Source organism: Ovis canadensis, chromosome 2 (assembly GCF_042477335.2).
Source record: "Ovis canadensis isolate MfBH-ARS-UI-01 breed Bighorn chromosome 2, ARS-UI_OviCan_v2, whole genome shotgun sequence".
Taxonomy (NCBI): Eukaryota; Metazoa; Chordata; class Mammalia; order Artiodactyla; family Bovidae; genus Ovis; species Ovis canadensis.
Window position 1 is genome coordinate 144804302 of NC_091246.1, and position 20252 is coordinate 144824553.

At 41.3% G+C, this 20252-nt stretch overlaps 1 protein-coding gene across 1 annotated transcript in view; it reads right to left on the reverse strand.

Annotated features, from left to right (window-relative positions):
• Positions 1 to 17481, reverse strand: part of LOC138433887 (myosin-IIIb-like) — a 51490-nt gene extending 34009 nt beyond the window's left edge. The window contains exons 1-3 of the mRNA XM_069577301.1: positions 17461 to 17481; positions 1526 to 1709; positions 439 to 573 (exon numbers count right to left, since the gene is read on the reverse strand). Of these exons, the coding sequence (XP_069433402.1) occupies positions 439 to 573; positions 1526 to 1672 (282 nt within the window). The 5' untranslated portion in view covers positions 1673 to 1709; positions 17461 to 17481. The remainder of the gene's footprint in view (positions 1 to 438; positions 574 to 1525; positions 1710 to 17460) is intronic.
• Positions 17482 to 20252: the final 2771 nt, after the last annotated feature.

Here is a 20252-nt window from a genome sequence, read left to right on the forward strand (position 1 = left end):
ATAAACAATTGTCAGAGTTTATTTTCAGAAAATCCAACCTGAGATGAGGATTAATGACCATGAATGGGCTGATTCAAATTCGGCGAGCAAGTAAACCTTGGGTTAACAACTTTTGAAAATGAGCTGCAGTCCTTTGGAATACGTTTTCTGTGAAATTTTCCCAGCCTGGAGTAGAAAATAACCTTTTCCAACTGTATTTTTATATCCATTATATTAGAAAAAAAGATTATTAAAACCTCAGAAGCAGAGAAACATGCACATTTTCAGCACAAAGCCTACCTGTAAAACGTAGAGAATACCACATCTGGTAAGGTACCTGTGATATGCAGGAGAGATCATTTACCCTAAATGTGCATCTTATAGAATTTAGGCAATAACGTGTCTGCTCACCCTTGGTGAGCTGTCTGAATCGATGGTCACCCAACAGGAGCCTCTTACCTCCAGGACCAGCCACAGCTGTCCTCCCACACAGTGATCCGCTTTGTAAAACATTCCGTAAAACTTTACAACATTGGGATGATTCGGGAGAAACTGCAAAATGTTGTATTCTGCTTCAATCTCTTCATCCATATCCTATATAGGGTAAAAAAAAAAAATGCATGCTGAATTCAGTATAATGTGTGAGGTAAGGTACAGGACTGATACCATGATCAGGTAACCCCTTAACAAAGCATATTTAGTCTGCATTTTTTATGTCATCATTACCATATCTTGAAAACACCTAACAATGAACATGTAGATACCAACTAAAGCCTTCCAATTGTTATATCAGTAAAATGTCTTCATTATATATCTTTAAGAATAATATCATAAATATCCTTTTAAAATTTAAAAATGTCTGAATTTTCAAAGCAGTTAAAGAGAAGTAGTGCAAAGGGATCCAACCAACACTTATAACCTCACTGTGCTAAACAGTGGACAGCATTGTAAGCTCAGTGTTCAGTGCTCTGATGGATGCCAGGCTAAGATGACTGAACACCACACGTCTGGGCCACTTTGTAACTTACAGAGAGACCAGACTCTGTGTAAACCCAAAGCATCACTCTTTACAAGAGAATAACTGTCGAAGAGCCCTGGGGACTAAAACCAAAACAATAGGAAAATGGACAAAAGAAAATCATCTAGAAAATCATCAAAGGAACTTTTGACTCCAAATGAAGTCCCTTCATTCAGATGGGCTGGACTTCCTCGGTGGCTCAGACAGTAAAATGTCTGCCTACAGTGCGGGAGACCCAAGTTCAATCCCTGGGTTGGGAAGATCCCCTGGAAAAGGAAATGGCAACCCATTCCAGTATTCTTGCCTGGGAAATCCCATGGACGGAGAATCCTGGTAGGCTACAGTCCATGGGGTCACAAAGAGTCAGACACGACTTCACTTCACTTCACTTCATTCAGATGTGCCAGGGAGTCATAACTCATTTTGGGATATCATGTCAGGTTTCAGTATCTCTAGAAAATCACCCCCAGAATCAAGAAAAAAGTTGAAAACTCAGTGTGCATGAAACCCTATATTGTAGTTACTTACACTGATTGGATCTAGAATTTTTACTGCGGCCAGGCTCCCATCTCTCTTATTAGTCACCTTGTAGACCTTGCCATAGGTGCCTTTACCTATGGTCTCTATAACTTCCCAGGTATCTGTGGGATCTGGAAGCGATTCAAGTCCAAGCATCGTGGCGTTGTAATGAAACAATCCATACAGATGTCTCCTGGTGGGAGGAAAAGCTTGTTATGAGCAACAGATCACAGGATTAGTGTCAATGGGCTTTTGAAACAAGAATATTTTTATTTCTTAACCAGCACCCTTGTGGTACTTTCCTTTTTAAACAGTCCCCTTGTACTTTAAGTAGATTTTTTAAAGAGAGATTTGAAGCCTCTTTAAGAAATGGGAGTAGAAGATACAGGGTGGGCTGCATGGCTCTGGAACATCTTTAAAAACACAGTTCTAAAAGGGGAGATTATATCCAGACAGAAGGAGGGAGGAAAAGGGCCAAAGAGGATGTCCAGTCATGACCAGACAATCTCATTCTAGGTTGCTAGTAGTGGCTGCTGATGCCAGGAAAAAATCTGAAAGTCTCAGGTCTGAGATCTTTACAGCCAAATTATGTAACCTTGACCAGGTCTCTCCGATGGTCACTAGAAACTAGCATCCAGCCCCTGTGTGCAAAGTCTGGGCTGTTAGGAAGGAGGATCTGGTGCCTCTACAAACCCCTCTGTCCCTGTCCTTTCAGAAAGCTTATGTTAAATCTTCCAGGACTCCCTTGAGTCTCGAAAGGCTGGCTCAAGAGTTAATGATTAGGAAATGTGAAGATATAGAAACAAAGAATAGCTATTGGGCCAAGAAACTGGTAACAACTTAGACTATAAATCTGCCACATAGCAGAAATACTAAACTCCCAGTTCGCTGAAAGATATGGATAAAAGCCTGACACACATTTCTGAATTGTTTCTACAGGAAGAAGACTGCAAACAGATGAAAACTGCTGACCACAAGAACAGAGATTCTAGACTGGTTGAAACTAGAAAGCTGATGATGCTTGCAACTTCACCTTGATGCCAACCAATCTGAGATGCTCGTGTACAAGTTGATCACACACCCTCCCTCACACCGCCTTTAAAAGTCCTTCCCTAAAGCCATCAGGGAGTTCAGGTCTTTGGGGCATCGGCTGTCTATTCTCTTTGCTTGATGCCCTGCAGAAAACATCGAACTTTCTTTCATTACACCCCGCATGAGAGGGTAAGAGAACCTAAACTGGGTCTGGTAATAGCATCAGTCAGTGCACAGTATCCATTGTCATCCAGGTCTTAGGTCCTGCAAGGATTAGCCAAGCCCAGACCCTGTCCACATAGCAACAGCCTACTGTGGAAATCACACTGAATGGCTAACCAGAAGCTGTAAGCTCACTCCACCTTAGCAGTAGTCTATTTAATAAGGACTTGGCCCTGTAAAGTTTATGTACTTTAAAGTACCAGCAGCAAGCTTGGCAGGCAAAGAAAGTCACCCTAGACTGGTCCCATGAAAAAGCCCCTTCAAATATAGTTACTCCAAGGCTGGAAGAGGGGTCTCAACCCCAGGCTGCTTCTAACCTCAGGAAAGGGGCCATTAGACTCCAACAGGTACAACCACAGCATCCAGTCTCCACGTGTCCACCTGGAGTGAGCCCTTCTGCCTCATGCTGGACAATCCAATTTCCACTTCTAATTATCTTCCAGACTGCATTCCCTGAAGACACAGCCTTTTGACTTGGAACAAAAATTCACTTTTCATCCTTAACCCTTTCTGATGGGGACATTTCAAAGACATTGAAAACCATTACCAAAACCAAACAAAATCCCAATATCTGTGGTATTGATACTGGGAGGGAATCTGTCTTTCCAGAGTCCACCTGGCAGGAATTTTATGCTCTGAAGGGGTCTCCAACCAGCACCTTGAGAGCCCAGGCCAGGCTCACGCTGGGCTGGGACAATGACCCTAAAAGGTCAGGTGGTCAAACAATTCCTGATTTTCATCTTCTGGTTTCAAGATTCTAATGAACTCTAAGCTTTCCCCTTGGCCAGTGTTTCCCAAAATCCACCTTTCTCAGCACATGTTTCACAATTCTTGCCATACATGTATGTTACCTGTGCTATTAGCTACTAATTTAAATTACTTGCTTTTTTACATAAATAGATGTCTTATGTTTTTTTAAATTTTTTTGTTGCCCACAGACTGCTGGGAGAAATATCAACAACCTCAGATATACAGATAACACCACCCTAATGGCAAAGAATGAAGAGGAGCTAAAGAGCCTCTTAATGAAAGTGAAAGAAGAACAGGAAAAAGCTGGCTTAAAATTCAACATTCAGAAAACTAAGATCATGGCATCTGATCCCATCACTTCATGGCAAATAGATGAGGAAACAAAGGAAACAGTGACAGATTTTTATTTATTGGGCTCCAAAATCATTGTGGGAGGTAACTGCAGCCATGAAATTAAAAGACAATTGCTCCTTGAAAGAAAGGCTATGACAAACCTAGACAGTATGCTAGAAAGCAGAGACATCACTTTGCCAACAAAGATCCGTGCACTCAAAGCTATGGTTTTTCCAGTAGTCATGTACGGATGTGAGAGTTGGACCATAAAGAAGGCTGAGCACCAAAGAATTGATGCTTTTGAACTGTGGTGTTGGAGAAGATTCTTGAGAGTCCCTTGGACAGCAAGGAGATCAAACCAGTCAATCCTAAAGGAAATCAACCCTGAATATTCATTAGAAGGACTGATGCTGAAGCTGAAGCTCCAATACTTTGGCCGCCTGATGTGAAGAGCTGACTCATTGGAAAAGACCCTGATGGTGGGAAAGATTGAAGGCAGAAGGAGAAGGGGGCGGCAGAGGTTGAGATGGTTGGATGGCATCACCAACTCAATGGACGTGAGCTTGTGCAAACTCCAGGGAAGCCTGGTGTGCTGCAGTTCATGGTGTCACAAAGAGTTGGACATGACTGAGAGAAAAACAACAATAACAACATGGCGTGTAGGATCTTAGTTCCTTGACCAGGGATCAAACCCACACCCCCGGCAATGGAAATCTGGAGTCTTAATCACTGGGAAGTCCCATATAGATCTTTTAAAGGCACTTCATATCCCTACCCTAAATCATTTGCCGTATATCAAAATTAACAGTGAAAAGATGATTATACTAAAAACAACAGTTGTTCAAGTACAGTCAGAGACTGCTGCCCCTGTTCTTTTGGGGAAAAGAAGGAGATCATGGAGTGATGGGGTAGAGTTAAAGACTAGCACAAACTTTTCCCTTCATCTCATCAGAAGACATGAAAAAGAATTAGCAAGTGAGCAATTTTGTCCCTATGTCAATCACTGTGCTTTATTGCAAGATCCTCAAAACCTCTGAATGCCTTGGGAACGGCTCTTCAGCCCAGCTTCTACGAAAGCAAAAGGCAGGATCAACTGAGGATGTTGATTAAGGCCAGACAAGTGGGGATGGGGAGGGTAATGAGATGTGCTTCCTGGAGAGAAGAATCTGGCCCATCAGCATGGGTAGAATTACTTTATACTCACCAGGACAGGCCCTGTTTCTCCACTTGCATCTGGGCTCAGCGCCACTGACACAGAGGTACTGAGCCAAAATGCCTGCACGATCCAGGCCCTGCCCTGTCTAGCCTCAAGATTTGCCTAGCAACGCATCTCTCTGGGCCTCAGTTTCCTCATTGGCACGGTGGGGCTGCTTCTGCCACCCACTTCACATTGTGGCTATGAGTCTAAGAGGATGAAGACAGAAAGAGGTGAACGTGGGGGTTGCTCGACCAGTGACAGTTGCCGTCACAAAGGCACAGCACCGTGTTCTGCCTCAGCAGAGGCAGCACAGCTTCTTGTTTTGTTTTATTTTACCCTCAGCCACAAACCAAATGAGAACCAAATCTGCTCTGCTCCAATCAGTTATCAGCTTCCAACAAATGGCAAGAATTCAGTGTGTGCAAGTGAAATGAAATCATAGCCCGTGGCAGTGGGAGAGGACCCTGGAGGCCCTCGAATCAAGTGGTTTCCTGATGATTTGGGGCCATGACACCCTTCTGTTAAATTAAATCTTACTTGGGATGCTGATGGATAAGCTGAGAGAAGTGGTGCCCTTCTGGCTGAGGGAGGCTGAGGAAGCGGGTTCCTGCACGTGCCTCCCATGGGGGACCAGAGGGAGCACCAACCCCCTGGTCTGCTTGCAGCTGCTGGGTTCAGCACTGCAAGTCCTGTAGCCTGGGAAACCTCAGAACTAGGCAAACCAGGACAGTCTGTCACCCTAGACTCTGAGATCTTCTCTGAGCACTATTAGAAAATCCCTGATTAAGTAGCCTCCACCACCACCATCTCATCCTCTGCTAGGCTTAAACTGTAACTTGCCCACACCCCAATTCATATGACTGTATGTGTGTGTGTGTTAGTCTCAGTCGTGTCTGACTCTTTGCAACTCCATGGACTGTAGTCCACCAGGCTCCTCTGTCCATGCGATTTCCCAGGCAAGAATACTGATGTGAGTTGCCATTTCCTTCTCAGAGCATCTTCCCGACCCAGGGATCGAACGTGGGTCTGCTGCATTGCAGATGGATTATTTACTGTCTGAGCCACCAGGGACGCCTGCCCCAATTCATATATGGTGAAGTCCTAATCTCTAGTACCTCAGAATGTATTTGGAGATAGAACCTTTAAAGAGGTAATCAAGGTAAAATGAGATTATGGGGCAGAGGGGTGGGAAGAAGTTAATCCATACGACCAGTGTCCTTTAAAAAAGAGATTAGGGCACAGACACATGGAAGAAAGACTCTGTAACAGAGGGAAGATGGTCATCCTCAAGCCATGGAGAGAGCCCTCAGAAGGAACCAACTTTGCTGACATCTTGGTTTGGACTACTAGCCTCCTGAACTTTGAAGAAATACATTTCTGTTGTTTAAGCCACCCAGTCTGTGGTACTTTGGTATAGGAGTCCTACCTAGCTAACTAATGGGTTTCCCTGGTGGCTCAGTTGGTAAAGAATCTGCTTGCAATGCAGGAGACCTGGGTTCAATCCCTGGGTTGGAAAGATCCTTTGGAAGAGGAAATGGCAACTCACTCCAGTATTCTTGCCTGGAAAATCTGATGGACAGAGGAACCTGGCAGGCTACAGTCCATGGGGTTGCAAAGAGTCAGACTTGACTGAGTGACTAAGCACTTGCGTGCGCACACACACACACATGCACACACACACGTACACACACACACACACACACTAATTTACAGACAAAACTTAAGTCCAGGTTGGTGACAGGACTTGTCGGGTCAGTACAGGAATGGGAATTCAGGCTTTCCTAAGCCCACATAATAGAATTAAGGGAATCCTCTGATTAGCAATGGTTCTCTCTGACCAACTGCACCAAATACTGAACAGTTCTGTGAGGGAGATGTTTCCCACATGGAAGCCAAACACGTCACAGACCTAATAGACCAGCACTCTCTGAAAAACCCACCAGAGGGAATCATCTACAGTCAACACCAGTAATGGGTGAGCAGGAGGCAGACCCCCCAGGTTCCACTGCCACACCCATCATGTTGATCTGGACATACATTCACAGACAGGGTTAAATAAAGGTGCAGCAGAACATGCACACATTAATAGGCTTGCCAGTCTGCTGTCTTTAAAATCAATACCCAACTCTATAAACTCTCTGATGATTGATTAAACAGCCAGCCCAAACAGTGGCTGCTTACACAGCCCCATAAAAGTGGTGATAATCTGCTTGGGGAGGCAGCCCTACAGACAGCTGAAAAGCTGCTCCTGGCCAGAATGTTAACCTTGGTGGGTGGATGGTTCTTCTGCCTATGTCTGTACCCAGGGCCTCACGTAATTAGCCAGGAGTGACCAAAGAAGGGTCAGGAGCAGTTTGGACTAAGAGGGATGAACGTGGGACTGCAGTTTCCTGCATCTCCCATATGAGGTCTCCACCATTTATTCAAACACAGAATTAAAGAGTGACCTCAGGAGATTTGGCTTCCCTGGGAACTCAGCTGGTAAAGAATCTGCCTGCAATGTAGGAGACCCCAGTTCAATTCCTGGGTCAGGAAGATCCCCTGGAGAAAGGATAGGCTACCCACTCCAGTTTTCTTGGACTTCCCTGGTGGCTCAGCTGGTAAAGAATCTGCCTGCAATGCTGGAGACCTGGGTTCGATCCCTGGTTTGGAAAGATCCCTGGAGAAGGGAACACTTCTGCACTCCAGTATTCTGGCCTGGAGAATTCCATGGACTGTGTAGGCCATGGGGTTGCAAAGAGTTGGACACGACTGAGCGACTTTCACTTCACTCAGGAGACTTGAAATCTCAAGTTACATGGGTTGCTCTCAATGCAAAACAAATAGAAAGACAAATCTATCTGGGAAGATGTGAGTGATGGCATTTTTCAGCATGAGACGGGCTCATGCAGTTTGCACCCCAATTCATATTTCTCATGGACCTGGACATGTCTGTAGTGTGGCTGTTCTAGAGTGAAGACTTGATGAATACTCTTTGATTTTTTATGTAGTAATACTACAGAAGTCAATACCATAGACAGATTTCTGATCAAAGTCACTACTCTCTCAGAGCAAGATTCTGCTGTCCCCTCTCTTCCTGTGGTATCCAAACCCTTCCACTATGGGGAAAAGCCATCAGCAAGGTGAGGAGGCCATCACCTACGAAAGAAATCTCCATCTAGTACATAGCGGTAACCTAGGTATTAAAGGAATGTTTCCCTACTTTTCCCTATGCATCACAATTAGCAAAATATCTAGGATATATTTAACTTCTCATTACTTAAGCCATCAGATAGATAGATAGCAAAGCAGACAGATATTTAATAAGAGACTTTAAACAACAGGGCTTCTCTGTGGCTCAGATGGTAAAGCGTCTGCCTGCAGTTCAGGAGACCCAGGTTTGATCCCTGGGCCAGGAAGATCCCCTGGAGAAGGAAATGGCTACCCATTCCTGTACTCTTGCCTGAAAAACTCCATGGACTGTCGCCTGAGGAACCTGGTAGGCGACAGTCCATGGAGTTGCAAAGAGTCGGACACGACTGAGCGACTTCACTTTAAACAACAAGGTCCTACTGTATCTCACAGGGAACTATATTCAGTATTTTGTAATAACCTATAATGAAAAAAATCTGAAAAAGAACACATAAATACTTATATGTATATATAACTAAGTCACTTTGCTGTACTCCAGAAACCAAGACAAATTGTAAACCAACCATACTTCAGTAGAAAGAAAAAGGAGACTTTATCTTTGTGGTAACAGAATCCCTTAGAAGATAAGAACAATAATCCTTGTTTTGTTTTGTTTTCAGAAGACAATCCCCTAGAGTCATAGGCTGTGCCTCTTTGCAGCAATTGGGAAAGCAGGCTGTCAATAATATTTTTTCTGTTGATAAGTACAAATGGACTGAACATAACCTGTGTTTGCAACTAAGAGCAGGGGCAGGTCTTGCTCCACCAGAGAACAGCTCAGCTCCAGGACCTTCTGCCGCAAGAGAGGGGCACCTTGCCCAGGTTTCACGTTGCAGTGAGGAGTTCCCGTGTGGCTGTAAAGTAGTAGCACATCTGCTGCTTTATCTTGGCAGGACTGATGTCTAAAGACTTCCTGAGGAGTTCTGGTTACAGTTATCAGCAGAGGACACACTTTAAAAAATAAGCCAACATATTCCAAGCTTAGGTTGTGCCAAACATTATACCAGAGAGATTTAAATTCCACACATTTTTAGCAATCACAAAGGAAAGTCAGGCATCCTGATGGAAGAACACCCTAAGAAAGAGTGTTGCCAAAAAATTAAAGCTGAATCTGATCAAACTTCTAGATTACCAATTTACAGGAATAACACAGGTCAGGACAACATGCTAGACAACACCGTGGGTGTACAAATAAGCAAAATCCAGACTCTCGGTAAGAAATGCTCCAAGACAAATGACGCAACTTCTTCAAAAAATAAACTGCTAATAAAAATAAATAAACTGAAAGGGGAAACCTCAGGATTAAAAGGTGCTTATGATTTATGATACATACCAAATATAAAATAAACTGGATTCACAAAAACAAACTTTAAAAAAATAACAGTTATGAGATTATTAGGACACTGACTAGTTATTTGATGATATTAAAGACATATTGCTAATTATTTTAGTTGTGATAACTATATTTGTGGCTGTATTTTTAGTCCTTATCTTTTATCAATATATCCTGAAATATTTACAGGTATAACAATATGCTGTCTGGAAAAATATGAGTGGAAAAAATACAGGGCATACATGACACAAGACTGATCATGCGAGATTATTACTGAAGCTGCGTACATGAGGGTTCATAATCATGCTCTGTTTACATTTGTATGTTTTTCAATTCCCTACTTTGGAGATTATAAAAAGTTTTAAAACTTCTGTGTAATTAACGTACGTCAGCATACATTCTGATATTCATGCACCAGGTCAACCCCACCTCTCCCTGAACCACTTCCTCATAGTGGATTCTATAAAAATGTCTCTGGACAGCTACATGCAAAAGAGTGAAATTAGAACGTTCTCCAACACCACAGGGGCTTCCCAGTTGGTGCTTACTGGTAAAGAATCCCCCTGCCACTGCAGGAGACATAAGAGACACTGGTTCGATCCCTGGGTAGGGAAGATCCCCTCGGGAAAGAAATGGCAACTCCCTAACACTACACACAAAAAATAAACTCAAAACATGTTAAAGACCTAAATGCTAGACCAGATATTATAAAACTCCTAGAGGAGAACATAGGTAAAACACTATTTGACATAAATCACAGCAATATTCTTTTGGATCCATCTCCTAGAATAATGGAAATGAAAACAAAAATCAATAATTGGGACTTAATTAAACTTTAAACTTTTGCACAGCAAAGGAAATCATAAACAAAATGAAAAGACAACCTACAGAGTGGGGGAAAATATTTGCAAATGATGCAACTGACAACGGATTAATCTCCAAAATATACAAACAGCTCATGCAACTCAATAAAAAAATAAATAAAAACAAATAACCCAATCAAACATGGGTAGAAGATCTAAATAGACATTTCTCCAAAGAAGACATACAGATGACCAAAAGGTACATGACAAGATTCTCAACGCAACTAGTTATTAGAGAAATGCAAAGCAAAACTATAATGAGGTATCACCTCACACTGATCAGAATGGCTATCATCAAAAAGTCTACAAATAAGAAATGCTGGAGAGAAGGTGAAGAAAAAAAAACCCTTCTACACTATTGGTGGGATTGAAAAACTGGTGTAGCTATTATGGAAAACAGTATGGAGGTTCCCTAAAAAACAAAAAAGTAGAATTCCCATATGATCCCCTAATCCCACTCCTGGACAGAGAAAAACCATAATTTGAGAATATACAGGCATTCCATATTCATTACAGTACTATTTACAGTAGCCAAGACATGGAAGCAACCTAAATATCCGTTGACAGATGAATGAATAAAGAATATGAGGTATATTTACACAATGGAATATTACTCAGCCAAAAAAATGAAATAATGCCATTTGCAGCATGGATGCACCTAGAGATAATCATACTAAGTGAAATAAGCCAGACAGAGAAAAACAAATATCATATGATATCACTTACATGTGGAATCTAAAAAGATCATGCAGATGAACTTACATACAAAATAGAAACAGACCCACAGACACAGAAAAAATATTTATGGTTACCAAAGGCAAAAAGGAGGGAGGGATAAATTCAGGAGTTTGGGATTAACATATACACACTAGACACATAAAATAGATAACCAACAAAAACCTACTATATAGCATAGGGAACTATACTCAATATTCTGTAGTAACCTGTATGGGAAAAGTATCTGAAAAAGAATAGATATATGTATATGTATAACTGAGTCACTTCACTGTATACCTGCAACTAACACAACATTAAAATCTATATTTCAACAAAAATAAATTAATTTTTTTAAGTCTCAAAGCCTCATGTGGGCTAGCACTGGAGTCATTAAGAAATAGTAAACCACCAATATAAGTTCAACAATAAAACACGTTGATTCTAAAGCTCCCACACTCGTGTTGTCCGAAAGTCACCTTTCAGTCTACCTCTAGGTGACCGAGGCACAGTCAGTCCCCCTCAGTGGCTGATGTCCCAGCCCAAACTGCCACTAAATGCAGAACTGTAGTTACGAGAAACTAATGAACCGCTGAATGGCACAGGAAAATCAATAGGCAGAAGAAGGCGAGTGACCTTCTTCTGCCCGTCCAACTCCTGTTCTTTTTTCCTGAAGGAGGAAGAGAGAGAACGCCAATACACAGACACTGAAATAAATAAAAAGGCTCATCACCAAAAAGATCTGTGATCTTTTTCCTCTGGTCTCTGAAAAAGGACTGCCCAATGGCCTGAAGCTGAATCTGCCTAGGGCTAAATGCAGAGTCACTAACTAGCTGGGTGGGTGGCCCCTAAGCAGCCGGTGAAAGGCCTAGAGGGAAAATGAAGGATAGTCCAAGGTGAGCCTTGGTTTTGGCAATAAAAGGAATCCACAAAACAGATTTCACATGGTGCCCTTAAAACTGATGTGTTTAGTGAAAAAAGAAGGAAACAAACTAATCTGAAGAAAAGCGGTCCTCCTGATAAACTCCCTACTCATTCACCTGTGTCTTTTCAGAGGCCCTATGAGCTGATACACCACAAGGGGTCAAAAGCAAATAGTTGAGCTCAATTCTTCCAGGGCTGAAGTGAGCACTAAATATCCTCACTGTAAAGTGTGGCCATTTCTTCCATGTGCTACCGCTCTTACCTTGTCCTTTTGCCCATCACCTCTCTGCTTCCCTGGTGGCTCAGACAGTAAAGCGTCTGCCTGCAATGTGGGAGACCCGGGTTCAATTCCTGGGTCCGGAAGATTCCCTGGAGAAGAAAATGGCAACCCACTCCAGCACTCTTGCCTGGAAAATCCCATGGACAGAGGAGCCTGATAGGCTATAGTCCATGGGGTCGCAAAGAGTAGGACACGACTGAGTGACTTCACTTTCACTTTTCTGTGGATTAATAAAAAATTAGACTTGGGGTTTCAAGGTGACTGTACATCAACAATAGGTCATAGATTAGCCCGTGTGTGCTCAGTCACTAAATCGCGGCCAACTCTTTGCAACCCCATGGACTGTAGCCCGCGAGGCTCCTCTGTCCATGGGGTTGTCCAGGCAAGAATCCTGGAGTGGGGTGCCATTTCCTCTTCTAGGGGATCTTCCCGACTCAGGGATCAAACCCACGTCTCCTGTGTCTCTTGCATTAGCAGGTGTATTCTTTACCACTGAGCCACTAAGAAGCCCATTGGATTAGCCCAAGTTATTACAAAATTTATCATTTATGCATTTAGTAAGTAGTTATTAAATGCCAATCATATGCAAGCCTTGGACTAGGTTCTATAAGGAAGAATAGAAATCAGCTTTGGTTTTAAGGTTCTAAGCTTGTTTATGAAAACTTTATGACTTCTGGGTGAGAAGAAAGAGTAAAGTCAGGTATCAAGTTTCTCTAAACTAAATGAATGAATATCGTTAACAGCAAAAAATTGAGATCCAACAAAGAAAATGAAAATGTACAGCATTAATCAAACAAAAGAAGGGATACAATTTCATGCCATAATCTGAAAAGTAGCATTTGGGGAAAGTGAGAGATGGAAGATCCCAGGAATGACTGCTATTCTTAGCTCAGCTCTCTCTCTTCACCCAGAAGAGTGGTGAGTTTGAGAGATGATGGTTAGACAAAATTCTGTAAAACCTTAATAACACTCTCTATTTAGAGAGGATTAGAGGGATGAATTAGCAGCAGAGAAATGGGTCCAGGTTCATCACTTATATATGCATAAGAATTTAAGAACCTTTCACTTACATCACTCAAAATAGGCTTTGTGGGTGATTAAAAGAAATAAAAGAAATGATCAGGCTGTGTCCTAAAACAAGTTACTTTTCCAAAGATACACAGGAAAAGATGCCTCCTGCCAAGCAGAGTAATGCTAGCACAGCACTTTTAAACAATATTTCGGAGAGAAAAGCAAAGTCAATATCAATCAAGCATGACTGCCCCAACGTCCAATACTCATACATCAGAGGGCAAAATGAACAGTCCAGACAGACAGATGTTTCCTGGTAAAATTAACTGAATATCAAGGCAGAGAGAGAATTTTTCAGGTACAGAGGACAGATACACACACACACACACACACACACACACACACACACACACACACAGATCCATACTCCAAAACGAAAAGCAAACAGAACAGAACAGAAGCTCAGGTTTCTCTCCATACCAACACTCAATACTCATTAGAGGAAAATCTGTAATCTATGTGTACAATAGTCTGAGGGAGAAAAAATGTGAACATTTTTATATTTAGCCAAATTGTTATTCAAGAATAGAGACAATAAACATTTTCAGACATGAAAGAGCTCAGTGATTTTGTGACTCCTACTTGAAAAAAAAATGACTTGAGTTCAAAACTGAGCAAACAAAGAGATAAAGGTAGAGAAAAAAGTCTGATAGGGATATGTGAAATTATTTATATTTAGAAATGATACAAAGCAGCAGTAGGAAGTATATTTACAGAGGGAACTATTATACATTTTAATAATAAAAAATAGTAAACCAAATTAACAAGAGGGGGAAAGTTTCTCTACTTTCTAAAGATGATATATCAAGAAATTGACATTTAAATACACTATTTAAAATTATAAAGTTAACCAAGTGAAATCATATTAATTTTAAAAAGGAGAAAGCATATGCATTAATTTTCTCACTCGTTTCACTGAGTCACTAGTAATTGATATATGTTGATACACAGAAGTTAAAATCACTATACAAAGTTATAAAAAGAATCTCTAAAAGACAAAAATATTGACTATAAATCCTTGACATTATCATTAAAACATACACTTACTCATACAGACACATGTATATATATATATATCACATGAAGAAAAGACAAACCATGCAGTAAGAAACAGGGGAGGGGTGGGCAGCATTAAAGACAGAAAATATAACATAAGTTCAGTTCAGTTCAGTTCAGTCGCTCAGTCGTGTCCGACTCTTTGCGACCCCATGCATCGCAGCACGCCAGGCCTCCCTGTCCATCACCAACTCCCGGAGTTCACTCAGACTCACGTCCATCAAGTCAGTGATGCCATCCAGCCATCTCATCCTCGGCCGTCCCCTTCTTCTCCTGCCCCCAATCCCTCCCAGCATCAGAGTCTTTTCCAATAGTCAACTCTTCGCATGAAGTGGCCAAAGTACTGGAGTTTCCGCTTTAGCATCATTCCCCCCAAAGAAATCCCAGGGCTGATTGGCTTCAGAATGGACTGGTTGGATCTGCTTGCAGTCCAAAGGACTCTCAAGAGTCTTCTCCAACACCACAGTTCAAAAGCATCAATTCTTTGGTGCTCAGCCTTCTTCACAGTCCAACTCTCACATCCAAACATGACCACAGGAAAAACCATAGCCTTGACTAGACGAACCTTAGTCGGCAAAGTAATAATGTCAGTTAAGAAGCATTAAAAATGTTCAGATGAAATTAAAGGACGCTTGCTCCTTGGAAGAGAAGCTATGACAAACCTAGACAGCATTAAAAAGCAGAGATGTCACTTTACCAACAAAGGTCTGTGTAGTCAAAGCTATGTTTTTTCCAATAGTCATGTATGGATATGAGAGTTGGACCATAAAGCAGGATGAGTGCCAACGAATTGATGCTTTTAAACTGTGGTCCTGGAGAAGACTCTTGAGAGTCCCTTGGACAGCAAAGAGATCCAACCAGTCAATCCCAAAGGAAATCAACCCTAAATATTCATTGGAAGGATTGATGCTGAAGATGAAGCTCCAGTACTTTGGCCACCTGATGTGAAAAGCCCAACTCCTTAGAAATGACCCTGATGCTCGGAAAGACTGCATGCAGAAGGGGATGACAGAGGATGAGACAGTTGAATGGCAGCACCGACTCAATGGACATGACTTTGAGCAAGCTTTGGGAAGTGGTGAAAGATAGGGAAGCCTGGTGTGCTGCAATCCATTGGGTCACAAAGAGTTGGACATGACTGAGAGACTGAACAGCAATAAAGAGCAAAAATATTTATTATATCAATAAATACAGGATTCTTTAATGAGACGAAACCAAATCTACAGAGATCCACACTAAAATAAACTATCTACGAGTCTTCATGACTCAGAAAGTTTAAAAGTAAAAGGAGGTCAAAGATAAGTCAGTCCAATGTTAACAACAAAAGTCACAGTATTAATACTAGAAAAGAGTTAGTTCAAGGCAAAAACTATTAAAGAACATAAAGTGTTATTAGTATGTTCAATAATAATAACTGAGCAATTACTATGCACCAGGTACAATTCTGGAGAAGGATATGGCAACCGCCCCCAGTATTCTTGCCTGGAGAATCCCATGGACAGAGGAGCCTGGTGGCCTACAGTCAATAGGGTCGCAAGAGTCGGACACGACTTAGCGACTAAACCACCACCACCAGGTACAATTCTACATACTATTAGAATAACCAAAGTTTAAATCCGTAATGAATTTATAAGTATTATAAATCTTTCAGCACCAGAGACAGTGTCAAAATTTATAAAAACAGAAATCTTTAGAAGAAATCAGCAAAACACAATAATAGGTAACAGATATTGTCAGTCATAACAGAACAAGGAGACAAAATAAGAAATATGAATCATACGGTCAAAATGGTTAACCCAGTAGAGATATATCTAAGCGCACAATCTAACATAAAACCTCTTTTCTAGTACTGATGGGCTATTTAGTTTTAAAAAGATGGAATACTTTAGTCCACAAAATAAAGTCTCAGTGTATTCCAGGAAAGTGGAATTAGAACACTCTTCCCTGACCACACTGCAATAATAAAACTAAATGTTAATAATAAAAACAACAAAAATCCTTGCCACCTAAAAATCTTAAAGCCCTCTCAGATCTTGACACAGTGGAAAAAGTTAAAACTGAAATTATAGTATAAAAAAAATAACAATATTAAAGATAGTACCTAGCAAAAAAAACTTTAGCAGCTGGACTCAATGTAGAAGCTGCAGAAAAACAAAATAAAACCGATAATAATAAACCAGTTTAGTCAACAAAAGGATATTGTTTCTAATAGGAAACAAGATACAACCTCAAGGTCCATCACTATGGAGAGACTGTATGATAAATCATAATAATTACATAAAACAAAATATCATCTATCCAGATATAATCACTTAACAGAAAGTAAGTTTTGCTTCAATCAATACAGAAGAATGCCAAAATGTAAAATTACAGTTTTTTAAAAGTATTGAACAAGTGTAAAGATACCTTTTGTGTAAATAGAAATCAAATGCACATTTACAGCCATTTTATGTGTATGTGTGTGTATCTATGCATTTTCCAGAAGGCTATAAACCTCAGACTTTAGGGAAATGTACCAGGAGAGGCACCAGAGAGGTTGGAAAAGGGAGAAACTAATTTTGAAATTAATGTAATTTTTCAAAACTTCATACCTATCTACACAATACTTTTTTTGCTGGGACATAGATTGTTTCATTTTACAAGATAAATTTTGTTTTAACAAATAAGAGATCTCTAGAGAGATTATTCTCACCGAGATGCACGCTAGAGTCATGGGAAAGCAAAAACCACATGAAGCTGTAGAAGCCCAACTTGAGAAGAAAGAAGAAAAACCCAAAAGACCGTACGCTTGAGAGAGGACTGGTTCACTATGCATGCTGTGCCCAGGCCCTCTCAGGCCTGCTGAACTCTGCGGTCTGTCCTTGAATATCCATGAAATTTCCTACTACATTCTCCTAAGAAGCCCCCCAACACAGGTCCCCTTCTCACAAGCCAATTTGTGTCCCTCGCAGGCTGACTTTAGCTCCTAAAAACCCCCAAAGGAGCCTTGGCCTGTACCTTGCTGAATACCCTGCATTATTCCAGAGTGGAGGTGCAGTCTTACCTTGCCAAAAATAGAGCAAACTGAAGCTTAAACCCCGTGAACTCCTGCAGTCAGTCATGCCTAGCGAGCATGATTTAAATAGAAACTTGTCCAGCAGCATTCTAGAATAAGAATATTCATGATGACGATATCCATATCTGAGTATCTTACTAAGAAGATTTTGTCTATGTTATAGTATGTTCTATATGAATCACAAATCATAGGATGCTTTTAAAGCTGGAAGCATAGCTTTTAAAAAGAAATCAGAAGAGTGAACAGTGCAAGTTCAGAGGAAATTTGTCCAAATATTAAATATAATAAACATGCAGAGACAGACAAAGTTTAAAAAACACATACCATACAAGCATGAACAAATCAGTACAATTCCAAACTAATGCATAAGCAAGTGCATGAGGTAACGGGCAAGGCTGGTAAGACAGAGACAAGGCCCATTTGTAAGAACTGGCTTCTTCACAAACAACCCACCTGCGCGTGGTTAGATAGGACCCACTCAAGTACAGCACAGATCTCATCTCTTCTGGGAGGCTCCCCTACTCTTGCCAGGAGAGGTGCCCTTTCTTAGTGGTCTCAGGTATGAGGCACTCTTAGTGTATTACACACTTTTTTTTAGCAGTAATCACATTGCCTGACATTTGTTGTTCACATGTTGGTTTTCTCCACCAGTGAGCTCCTAAGTACAGAGGCCATGCCTTAAAATTTTTCTCGGACTCATCAGTACATACCCAATGTATAATCAGTGTTCAATAAATACTTATTTAATATGGGATTAAAAATCAGAACTTTAGAAACCAGTGAGGTTTCCTTAATTTAAAAAAAAATTCTAGCTTCATAAAACACTAAGACAATACAGAGAAATAAAGGAATAAAAATATCACAGTGCTCATAAAATTCTACCATCCAAACATAATGACTCTGAACTATAAATACCATTGCAGATACTAATATATACACTCATATACTCAAATAAAGATGAATGGCTATGCTTGTTTGCTTTTTGTTTCACAAGGCAGAGGATCTGGTTTCCAGCACCATCTCCCTACTGAATCGCTATTTCAAAGGTTTCAGTCATGAAATTCAAGACACTTAATCCTCATCCTTACCCTCCAGGGAATCAGCCATAGCGAACCCTCCAGGGCTGTTGTCTTTTTTACAAAACACTCCCTTCCCTTTCGAAGAAGGCAATGGCACCCCACTCCAGTACTCTTGCCTGGAAACTCCCATGGACGGAGGAGCCTGGTGGGCTGCAGTCCTTAGGGTCGCAAACAGTCGGATATGACTGAGCGACTTCACTTTCCCTTTTCACTTTCATGCATTGGAGAAGAAACTGGCAATCCACTCCAGTGTTCTTGCCTGGAGAATCCCAGGGACAGAGGAGCCTGGTGGGCTGCCATCCATGGGGTCATACAGAGTCGGACATGACTGAAGCGATTTAGCAGCAGCAGCAGCCCTTCCCTTTGTTTTCTTTATATCTTACCTTACTGGTTCCTAATCTGCCTCTTCATGCTCCCATTGATGTGGACATTTAAACCCAAGTCCTCCCTTCAGTCTTTCACTTGTCTTACAAATGGCTCATCTCCACTGATGGCTTTAATAATCATGTCATAGCAGGTGGCGCCATCTTTCCAGCCCTATTTCTATTCCTCTGAGCCCCAGACCAGGATTACTAACTGCTTGCCACACATGTCCACTAACATGCAACCCTTAATTTGCAAAACCCTCAGACATTGCACATATAAGATTAACCAACCACCTTCGGCCTCTCAAAGCCACTACTCAATTCCCAACATCCATTAGGGACTCCATCATTTTCCTGGTAGCCCAAGCTATGGCCTCACTCTCACATTAGTCAGCCACTAAGCTGTGGCCATTCTTTGTTCATTTTTATCTCTCCCTTTTCATCCTCACTGCTGCTACCTCTGTGCATCTTACAAAGGATGGCTATAGGAGCCTTCTTGTCTCCCTTCCTCTAGTCTCCTCTTATTACAACTCCTAATATACCTCACACCCACATACAACATCCAAAATCATCAAGTAATTCGTGTCACAATCTTGCTTAAACAAATAACCTGTGATGGCTCCCTACTGCTAAATTTAAAGACAAAATTCTTTAAATATTTAAGACCTCAATAACCTAAATACAGCTTTCCATTTCTTTCTCAAAACTCCTTCCATTTCCTTGTGTCAAGCTTGTGATAAAATTTCAACCTAAACCCTTGCCATTTTCTGAACCATCCTTGGATGTTTGCACCTCTGTCATTTTGGATTTCTGCCAACAAGAGTGTTCATTCCACCATATCCATTAATCAAGAATCCTGCCAGTCCTTCAAGAGCCAGCTCATGTTCCCTAACCCCTCCACAAATAGGCAGCACCTCCTCCTCTGAACTCAACTCCCCATCAGGATCTCAGTCTTCTTATAGACAGGGACCATCTAATTCATATGAGTCCCCTCTGCACTTGCATCAGCTGTCACTCAACAAATATTTATGAAACCAAAGAGAGGAAAAGATGGAATGCAATTAAACAGGAAGGACTGATTTTTGGAGTCCCAAAGCAGTAACTTAAGCTGACCCTTGAAGAAAGTATATGCTTTTAATTAGTAGGGGTTGTGGAAAAGATATTCAAGAAAAAAATTAATGGAGGCATGTTGAACATTTTCAGCAAGAAAGCCTTTCACTATGGAGGGCTGTCCTGCATATATCAAAATTGTGTGCCAGCCCCCCTTCCACTGTGACAGCCACAGGCAGC